This window comes from Amia ocellicauda, chromosome 4, assembly GCF_036373705.1.
Source record: "Amia ocellicauda isolate fAmiCal2 chromosome 4, fAmiCal2.hap1, whole genome shotgun sequence".
Classification (NCBI taxonomy): domain Eukaryota; kingdom Metazoa; phylum Chordata; class Actinopteri; order Amiiformes; family Amiidae; genus Amia; species Amia ocellicauda.
The window spans coordinates 284402-295000 of NC_089853.1; the positions used below are offsets into that span (position 1 = coordinate 284402).

The 10599-nt window shown below is 50.6% G+C and overlaps 1 protein-coding gene across 2 annotated transcripts in view; it reads left to right on the plus strand.

The window, feature by feature from the left end:
* The first annotated feature begins 136 nt into the window (after nucleotides 1–136).
* Nucleotides 137–10599, plus strand: part of pidd1 (p53-induced death domain protein 1) — a 12213-nt gene continuing 1750 nt past the window's right edge. The window contains exons 1-14 of one of the 2 annotated variants that reach the window (XM_066700352.1): nucleotides 137–410; nucleotides 722–1643; nucleotides 1781–2194; nucleotides 2325–2486; nucleotides 2578–2623; nucleotides 2706–2907; nucleotides 4731–4877; nucleotides 5062–5235; nucleotides 5425–5572; nucleotides 7129–7264; nucleotides 7355–7505; nucleotides 7688–7811; nucleotides 7908–8023; nucleotides 10404–10511. In XM_066700352.1, coding sequence (XP_066556449.1) covers nucleotides 941–1643; nucleotides 1781–2194; nucleotides 2325–2486; nucleotides 2578–2623; nucleotides 2706–2907; nucleotides 4731–4877; nucleotides 5062–5235; nucleotides 5425–5572; nucleotides 7129–7264; nucleotides 7355–7505; nucleotides 7688–7811; nucleotides 7908–8023; nucleotides 10404–10511 — 2631 coding nt within the window. In that variant the 5' untranslated portion in view covers nucleotides 137–410; nucleotides 722–940. The remainder of the gene's footprint in view (nucleotides 411–721; nucleotides 1644–1780; nucleotides 2195–2324; nucleotides 2487–2577; nucleotides 2624–2705; nucleotides 2908–4730; nucleotides 4878–5061; nucleotides 5236–5424; nucleotides 5573–7128; nucleotides 7265–7354; nucleotides 7506–7687; nucleotides 7812–7907; nucleotides 8024–10403; nucleotides 10512–10599) is intronic. The other variant, XM_066700351.1, reaches the window with a different exon arrangement.

The following is a 10599-nucleotide window of genomic DNA, read 5'->3' on the forward strand; positions in this document are numbered from 1 at the left end:
GGGCGGTGATCTATTACGTGTCACTGGACGCCATCTTGGTGAGGGCGCTGTTGCTGTGTACTTACCGAGACCAGCCTCAGGGGGCAGCCTCTGTTCTCTGAACTCCGTCTACACCGCAGTCTGCCTGTCTCTCGGTAAGCGAGCTGGACGCCGGGGGTATTGTGACTGTGTCTTTAAGAATCGTCCCGCCCTGACTTGAAACTTTGGCGGCGCCTCCGACCTCACACACAACAAACTGAGAGAGAGAGAAAGTGGGGGAAAAGAGCGAGAAAGATACAGCAACAAGGACAGATAGAAAAAAGACGTAGAAACGGACTCACAGAGGAAAAGTAAAAGACTGGCCGACGGAACAGCTCGCAGAGAAAACTACTGCAGACATGTAATTCTGGTGATGGTGGTGGAGGTTGTGTGTCAGTACAGTACAGTGCAGCGCTATCCGGAAGTGACGGTCCGGTTCATTATTTCTTCTGTCATCAGACCTACTGTAGGACTGTCTGTACTGTGGTATAAACACAGTAAAGTGTAGTGTGGTATGAACACAGTAAGGTGTGGTGTGGTGAACTGTGGTATAAAAACAGTGAAGTGCATTGTAGTGTGGTGAACTGTGGTATAGTGTTCTGTCCTGAACTGTACACTTTTACCAGCACTGGACTGGGCTTTACTAAACTGGAACCTCCCTGTCTCTCCTTTCTCTCTCTCTCTCTCTCTCTCCCGCTCTCAGTGTCTCACTGGAGTCTCTGGATGTTACCAGTCTGGGCTTGTCTGTCTCCAATGGCGACGGCGTCTTGAGCGAGGGATGGCAGAGACGGAGAGAGACAAGGAGAGAGGGAAAGAGAGAGAGGGGGGATTAAAACCTGCCCACAGCATCCCCCCCACCTCCACACACATATACACGCACACAGACACGCACTGGCACAGACACACAGACTGACACACACACATGATCGAGGGATCAGCAGATGATATGATGGAGAGATCAGAGGAGGAGGAGGAGAGGATGACAGAGCAGAGATGGAAGGAGGCGAAGGTGAACCAAGACAGAGGAGAGGAGAGAAAGAGGAAAGAGAGACTGGTGCAGTGGGAAGATGGAGGGAGAGGGAGAGAGGGAGAGGGACAGGCACAGGGAGGGAGAGGGAGTGGAGAGGAATGGGAGAAAGACAGCAGCGAGGGGGACAGGCTAGCAGGAGAGAGTGAAGGAGGAGGGAAAGCAGTGACCAACAGAATGGACAGATTGACACTACAAGAGACAGAGGGAGTGGGAGAGAGAGAGACAGAGGTAGAGAGGAAGGGGGAGGGAGAAAGGGAAAGGGATGAAGAGAGGGAGAGAGGAAAGAATGGAGCAAGACAGGGAGGGAGAGAGGCAGGGAGGTTGGGAACAGGAGAGGGAGAGAGGGAGGGAGTGTCCGTCACCACCACCACTCTCTCTCTGCCTCTCCCTCTCTCGCTGGTGCTGGGCGGCTCCAGGCTCGTCCTGGACGTGTACCCCGGGGGGGCGGAGCTGCTGTGCCGCCTGTGGAGGGCCGAGCGGGGCTGGCTGCTTACCGTGGAGACACTCAGACTTGGGTCAGAGAGCGACGAGAAACTGGACGAGGCGCTGGACATCGTCTCCCAGCTCACCCTGCTGACCACACTGACCATCAGAGGTACAGAGACTGACCTCTGCAGTACTGTAGTGACATACTGACCCACGGACCACAGCAGCAGAACATTGTTTGACTGACGGACTGACAATCAATCTGTATGTCTTTCTTCCCCCCTGTCCTCTCTCTCTCTCTCACAGGGGGGTGTGTGTGTGACCCCGAGGGCCGCCCCCTGCCAGGCATCCTGTCCACCCTGCCCCCGTCCCTGTCCTCCCTGTCCCTGCTCACTCACCTGGACCTCAGCTTCAACCGGCTGTCCTCACTGCCCGCCTGCCTCCGCGTGCTGCCTCGCCTATCCCACCTGCTGCTCGCCCGCAACTCGCTGACTACCCTGCCGGCCTGGCTGGGTGACCTGCGACCCCTGACCTTCCTCTCAGTGCTGGGCAACCAGCTGACCTCTGTTCCGGCCGGCGTGGGGCGGCTGGGGTCGCTGGTGACCCTTGACCTCTCGTACAATAATCTGGCATCCCTGCCCCCTGAGGTCGGCCAGCTGGACAGACTGACCACTCTGGAGCTGTCCTGCAACCGGCTGACCCACATACCAGACACGCTGGGTGAGTGGGAGAGAGGGAGAGGTGAAAGACAGGGGGAGGGAGGGAGGGAGAGTGAGAGAGAGGGAGGGAGGTGAGGCTACGCTGAGACCCTGTTTTCCTCTCCTCTCCCTCTCCCTCTCCCTCCCTGCAGGCTCTCTGCTCTGTCTGCGCAGTCTGTCTCTGCACAGTAACCATCTGCGCAGTGTTCCTGACTCCCTGCTGCAGCTGCGCAGCCTACAGATGGACCTGCGCAACAACCCACTGGGGCGCCCTCCCACACCCCCCACGCCACCCCCTGCCCCCCCTGCACCAGGTGAGTCCGAGAAGGGAGTGTGTAGCGTGTGAGTAGTGAGTGAGTACAGTGTGAGTAGTGGGTGAGCAGTGACCGTGTGTTTCTCACTCAGAGAGCGGTGATCTGACGGAGGTGCATCTGGGATACGGACAGCACAGGTACGAAGCTCCCTCCCCCTCCCGCCTCGCTCTGACTCGCACTGACAGGGTCACCACAGCACCGTCCCTCTCTCTCTCGCAGGTTCTGCATCTGCGCAGCCGGCTGTAGGGTGGTCCTGCCCGGGGGGGCGGAGCTGGTGTTCCCGCGGGGGGCTGTCTCCACGGCAACGGCGCTGGAGTGGGCGGAGACCCGACCGGACAGGAAGTGGGTGTGGCTGGACGACCACGACATCCTGCTGAGCCGAGCCCTGGAGCTCCGCCCCCATGGCACAGCCTTCTCTGAGGTCAGACAGTGGTCAGGTGTCACCAGGGTCATGGGGTCAGGGATGAGGTGGTAGGATCTTTAGGGCTGCGGATGTCCTGATCTCGTATCGGGTCTTTCTCTGTCTTCGTTTCTGCCGACTGAATGGCCTCTTCTCCTGGAGAACTGGAGTCATGCCGGTTTTCCTCACCAGAACACAGCAATGACAATGAGACCCGCACACGGAAGCTGATGTCCCAGAGTGACGCTACAGCGCCGTCGCGAGTGCGTCTCCCAGTAATGGGATCACATAACCAAGCGACACATTGTTGCTTAACGGCGCAAGCACAGAGCGTTCCTCGCGCGTCGTCAACCACGTGTCGTTAACCGTGCGGCGCGGAGTTCGCGTGTGTTCGGGTTGGGGAGCACGTGATCTCATCCTTTTAAAAACAGAGAGGATTCCCAGCACTTTATTCATTTACAGTTAAAATACTGTAGCGATCCTGGCGGGTGTCTGTGTGTCTGTGCCGGTAGGGCTGCCCAAATATGGGGGAGATGTAAAGGTGTGTATGCAGGGCAGGTCAGTTGAGTGTGAATGTGTGTTATATGTGGGGTGTTAGTGTGTTGGGTTATGGAGGGATGTTTGTGGGTGTTTGAGTCTGTGTGGCTCCCCCCGTCTCTGAGTGGTACAGCCTGAGGGTGGTGATTGGGCGGGAGGGAGTCACCGGATAGGGGGATGTATAAGGGCGTGGTGACGCTCGGGGAGTTGTGTAGGAGAGAGTGAATGAGGAAGTCTGATCTGTGTGCGGTTTGTTGGAACCTGAAGGAAAAAGGGTGAAAGGCGATGTACCTCTTTGAAAAGGTTAATAAATGCCAGTTGTTTTGGAAGACTGCTGTTTCTTTTGCTTTTTATTTCAACAGCGACCAGTAAAAGGGAAGGTCGCTACTATACGTTTTAATGTTTGACATTCAAACTGAAATATCTGTTTCATCAACACGTCTGCATGTCTTAATACTGTATGTGCGTCCCATTTGTTCAGATCGATCCATTCGGATGTCTCGTGGACTGTGTGTTGTGAAGCGATATACACATCCTTCCCAGCAGGAGCGACTTGCTGTTTGTGTCCTGACTGTGAGCTCCAGCGTTGTGTGTCATTGTGGTGGACACTGTATCACAAATGGGTTGAAATGGTCCGTGGAGCAGGCCAGAGCTGTGGTCCGGCTGTGTGGTCCAGTTTGAGAGGAACATGAATCAGAGACGTCAGACTGAAAACAATCGATGTGAAAATAATTAGTCAAAGTAACAGGCTGTAAGACACCCAGTTTACACTGCTGTGAAAGCATTGTGTCCCCGACACATACAGCGAGACAACACCGCCACTGCCCTGTGTGTGTGTTTGTGTGCATGCGCTACTTCACCAAATATTTACATGTTTACACTGTGCTTTACCATGATTTTACCATTCTACACCATACTACACTTGACCATATGTAACTGTATACTTGATGGGGCTGTGACCTCCATCGTATGATCAATATTAATGTTATTAATCATAGTGATGTACTTATAGTAACTTCCACTTGGTCATGAACATGCCTGTGCACACTGTTACTGTTGCACTCGACTCCTGTATTAAACCAGTACTGCTCAGCTACAGACTGTCACTAATATTGACCTGCATATTACCACAGAAATCACACATAGCCAGTCAGTTATCATCCAGAACTGCCACAAAGTCTCTTTGCATATATTTTAATTCTGCTTGTAATCTTTATTATTAATAACCTTACTGTTCACACCACCATCTCTCCTTTTATATTGTGACTGGTGCACTCTCTTCCTCCCTCTCTCTCCCTCTCTCTCAGGCAGTGTCAGTGTGTGTGCCGTTCTGTCGATCCCGCAGGAGGGGGGGGCGGGACGTGGTGATTCGCCGGTTTGACGGACAGACCTGGACACAGCTCCCAACCCTGACCAGGAGGGGCCGAGAGAGAGTGGGGGGGCGCCGGACACAAGTATGAGAGACTGTTACTGATGAAGGAGTTAGTGTGCCAGTCAGTCAGTTTGTTAGTTAGTCAGTTAACGTGTCTTTCTTTCCCTCTCTCTGTAGCTTGCAGTGCAATGTGTCAGTGTGTCTCTCTCTCCCTCTCTCTCTCTCTCTCTCTCTCCCCCTCACCCCCTCTCTCCCTCTCTGTGTAGCTGGCAGTGTGCAGTGTGCCGCAGTTCTCCTGGTTCGTGGTGGTGTCCGTTCTGCTGCAGGACCAATGCTGTGTATCGCCACAGGGGGCGCTGCTTTTATCACGGGCCGACCCTGGGGTCAGGGTCACCTTCCCCCCCAACGCCACTCTGCAGCCCTTCACCGTCACCCTGCAGGTCAGGGATACCCACCCCTACACACCCCACACTAGTCAGAGCTCAGAGAAGAGGGAGGGAGGGAAGGGGAAGGGGTTGAGGAGGATGATTGAGGGAGGAATGGGGAGGTGGAGGGAGAGGGAGAGGGAGAGGGAGAGGGAGAGGGAGAGGGAGGCAGGGTGTCTGGGTGCTGACCGTGCTTTTCCCCAGGTGCTGCCGGTGATCCAGGCGCAGGTCAGGGAGCTGAGTGGCGATGCCCGGGCCAGCACCAGCCCCCTGCTCTGCCTGGTCCAGAGCCCTGCCCTGCCCTTCCTGCAGCCGGTGCGCATACAGGTGCCCCTGCCCCCCGGACTAGCAGGTAACACAGCACAGCTTAGCACTACGGCACAGTATAGCACAGCACAGTACAGCACAGTATAACACAGTACAGCACAGTATAACAGTATAACACAGTACAGCACAGTATAACACAGTACAACACAGTATAACACACTACAGCACAATATAACACAGTACAGCACAGTACGGCACAGTACAACACAGTACATCACAGTATAACACAATATAGCACAATATAGCACAGTATAGCACAGTATAACACAGTACAGCACAGTACATCACAGTATTTAGAAGCATGTGGCCACTACAGTGTCAGGTTTGCAGAATGATTGCCTTCCTGGATGAACTCATCCAAGAAGATTCCATTTGTGAACATTGTCGACATGTTGAAATTCTAGAGATCAAGGTTTGTGATCTTGAGGCTCAGCTTGTCGATCTGTGCTGTATTAGGGATATAGAAGAATTGGTCAATCAGCCCATGAGAGATAACTCTGGGATAGTTAGCAAACTTGTCAAATTTGCAGATGATACTAAAATAGGTGGCTCAGCAGATACAATCTCAGCAGCACAGGCTATTCAAAGGGACTTAGATAATATTCAGTTGTGGGCCGACACCTGGCAGATGAAATTCAATGTGGACAAGTGCAAGGTATTACACGCAGGTAACAAAAATGTCCACTATAATTACACTATGGGAGGAATAGAACTAGATGAAGTAACGCATGAGAAAGACCTAGGAGTCTATGTGAACTCCTCACTTTCTCCATCCAAGCAATGTGGGGAAGCAATAAAAAAGGCAAACACAATGCTAGGGTATATTGTCAAAAGTGTAGAGTTGAGAACAAGGGCAGTGATGTTCAGACTGTACAATGCACTAGTTAGACCTCATCTGGATACTGTGGACAGTTCTGGGCTCCACACTTCAAGAAAGATATCGCTGCTCTAGAGGCAGTTCAGAGGAGAGCAACCAGACTTATTCCAGGTCTGAAGGGAATGTCCTACTGAGAGACTGAGGACCTGAACCTTTTCACCCTGGAACAGAGGAGACTACGTGGGGACTTGATCCAAGTCTTCAAAATCATGAAAGGCATCGACCACATCAAAGCAGAGGAGCTTTTCCAGATCAGCAGGGACACACGCACCCGGGGACACAAATGGAAATTGGGCTTCAAGGCATTCAAGACAGAAAACAGGAGACACTTTTTTACACAGAGAGTAGTCACAATCTGGAATAAACTACCCAACGATGTGGTAGAAGCTGAACATTTGGAAACATTTAAAAATAGACTGGATAGGATCCTTGGATCACTTAGATATTAATGGACACCAAACGAGCACGATGGGTCGAATGGCCTCCTCTCGTTTGTAAACTTTCTTCTTATGTTCTTATAACACAGTACAGCACAGTACAGCGCAGTATAACAATATAACACAGTATAACAGTACAGCACAGTATAACACAGTACAGCCCAGTAAAGCACAGGATAACAATATAACACACTACAGCAGTGAATTTGAATAAATTACAGAATTTGTACAGCAAACTGTCCTCCTGTCCCTCTGTCCCTCTCCCAGGTCACTCAGTGGACATGTCTCGGCTGGTCCTGTTGCGCGGAGACTCTGATGGACAGAACTGGACAGACGTGACAGCGGGGGCGGGGCTCACTGTCACACAGATATTCGCCCTCTTCACAGTCAATCACTTCTCCTGGTGAGGGGGCAGGGGAGGCCTGGGGGGAGAGTGTGTTGTGAGTGTGAGGCGAGTGTGTAGTAAATGTGTAGTGACAATGCTCTGCTGCAGGTACTGGCTGTGGTTCTGTGCACGGCGCTGTGTGGGAGGAGTTGTCCGGCGCGTCTTTGAGCGGCTCAGGATGTTCCGGGTCCAGTTCCTGGTGCAGCAGCGCCGGTCCGACCCACGGCAGGTCCTGCTCCAGTGCCTGCCTACCAACCAGGTACTGACCCACTGACACACTGAAGCACTGACATAGTGATGCTCTGACACTGTGACGCACTGACTGACTGACACACTGATACACTGACTGATTGAATGTGGGTTTCTGGGTTTTTCATCTGACTGATCAAAGCCATGTGTAACTCATTGCCTGTGGGTGTGTTGTGTGTTATGTGTGTGTAGATACAGAGCGCAGTGGAGGCCCTCTCTGCTCAGTACGACGGTCCTCAGCCCTCAGACCTGTGTGAGATGTTGGAGGGGGAGCAGTTCTTCGCCGGCTTCGAGAGCGGCATCGCCGTCTGCTCCGGTGATACAGAGACTCAGTGACACAGCGAAACACTGTTACAGTGACACACCAACACATCAACACACTGACTCACTGACACAGCTGTTTCTCTCTCAGATCGCCCTGACTGCGTGGGGGACCGGCTGTCTTTTGTGTTTTACTCTCACCTGAAGAATCACAAGGAGGTGCACATCTGCCCTAGCCCGGGGCAACAGGAGCCAGTGCGAGGGCAGGTACGGCCCAGACAGAGACGGAGAGATACTAAGTAATTTGTGTTACCGTATCTGTGCAGTGCAGTGTGTGTGCAGTGTGTCCAGTGTGTGTGCAGTGTGAATATTGTGCCCCCTCAGTGTTGTATCCCTAGTCTGTCCTACATTTTGCCCCTCAGTCCTGCCCCCCCGCTGTGTTGCGTTGATTGCGCTGTGTAGCGGAATAGATCAGCATCTCACCCACGTCGGGCTCACAGCTCATTTCCTGCAGCTCCACTCACACGTCAGTCACACACATGTTACCAGCTGGATACATTTCATTTTGATGATCCTTCACACGGGGAATGGCGGGCCAGTTTGATCGTTTGCTTTTGAAGTTACATATGACGACAATGAGAAAAATACGTTGCACTGCACAGCTGGATGAAACAGTACATCTAACATTAATAACTGGTAGGCAAAGTGACTAGTTTAGCAGTGCTCACAACTGCGTGGAAAAACTGTGGCGTGACAGTGAGTATGATGAGAGAAATACAAGGGCACGGACATTATTACTGTGCAGGGAGTAGTGATGTGAAAGCATGGATGTGCCAACTGACTGGAAGACAACAAATGTCATACCAATCCACAAGAAAGGGGACAAAACTGAGCCAGGAAATTACAGACCAATCAGTCTCACCTGCATCACCTGTAAAATGTTGGAGAAAATTATTAGACTGAAAGTAGAGGGGCATCTTAATGAAAACCATATTCTTGGAGATAGTCAACATGGGTTTAGACGAGGCAGATCATGTCTTACTAATTTATTGGAATTGTTTGAACATGCAACTGCAGCTATAGATCACATGAAAGCATATGATATGATATACTTAGATTTGCAAAAAGCTTTTGATAAGGTTCCACACCAAAGACTGATCCTCAAATTGGAAGCTGTAGGGATTCAGGGTAATGTAAGTAGATGGATTATGAACTGGTTGATGTATAGGAAACGGAGGGTGTCGATTAGAGGAGTCGCTTCTAACTGGAGTGAGGTTGTTAGTGGAGTTCCACATGGATCAGTACTAGGGCCTTTGCTTTTTCTAATCTATATTAATCTGGACTCTGGGATAGTTAGCGACCGCCCATCAGATCCTATATGGTCCAGCCAGGGGATTGACATCTCCCACCCTGAGGTGCTGGTGGCGTGTCGTCTGCGCAGTGAAGCAGGCCCTGTGGGAGGGACGGAACATCTGTCTATTCAATAAGCAGGAGCTGGACCCAATTGTCATCGCGCGGAGGGGCATGGTGCTTGTGAGGGATTATGTCAATCTGGAGGTCTATCAGAGGGGCAAGGAGGAAGCCTTTAGGAACTGGCAAATACAAGATCTGGGGGAGCTCAGGATCCCATGATGGGACCCACCTCCGGGGACGGTCATCTCCCCCTGCTGGAGCCTATTTTATGAATGATTGCCTTTTAAAATGACTTTTAAAAATGAATTTTAACTGTTTTTAAAGATTTAGTTGTTTTTAAAACACTAGTTGTTTGGGTCTTTTTGGTTTAGTTTTGTTCTATTTTTTTGTCAAATACATTGACCATTTGGATTTAATTTTAAATGCATTGGATCGTTTTTGTTTGTTTTTTATTTTTACCATTTTAATTGTTTTTTTTATTTGTCCAGTGCATTTTCAGTTATTTTCATTGTATTTGACTCCTTTGTTGGTAGCATTTTTGCTTTAATCACGTTTGTTTTGTTGTTTTGTGCACTTGTTTATTTGAGTTTATTTATTATATTAATCACTAAGATTTTAAAAAATTTAAGTGATTTTAAGAATTGATTTTTAAAATTTTAATCACAAGTATTAAAATTTGTATTGATTGTTTTTTATTTGAAATGTGAAATACTTTTACCAATAAAACAGTATTATGTTCTTATGTGTACCTGTGTCCGAGCTGCATACCGATAATCGGAGCAGTGCAATATTGTGCAGTTGGAAATGCATTGTATTGTCATGAGGAAGTGTTATTATGGTAATTAGCAACTGTTTTGTGTGGCATAGATGGGTGTTGTGTATTTTCGAGCTGGTTCTGAAATTGTCCGTGTCGTAAGGCGGTGCAGTGGCCTGTACTGTGGCTGGTACAGCTCTCTCTCTCACACACTGAGGCTCCTCTCACTCTCATTAATGTGACAGATTTCTTGCATTGACATTTTGAAAACTATGCAAAACATTGTGTGTAATCGCACTGTCGATTATTATCCCTCCTGTGTTTTCACTGAGCGTGTAGTGCCCCCTCATTCATTTGCCCCCTGCCGAGTTCATCCTTCCGCCGGGCGTGTGGGGGGGGGGGTGTAAACACACTTACAATAAACCTCTCCCTGTCTCTCTCTCTTCTCTCTGTCTCCTCTCCTCCCTGTCTCTCTCTCAGGTGTCGTTCTATCGGGGGGAGATGCCCAGCTCCCTCCCTGCTGAAGCTGCTCAGAGGAGGAAGGGGAGAGATGAGCAGTGGCTCACAACACTGCCACTGAGACTGCCGGTGAGAGAGGGAGGGACATGGGGAGGGCAGGAGAGAGAGGATGGAGGAGATGGAGAGAGGGGTAGGGTACAGTGTAACAGTTGCACTC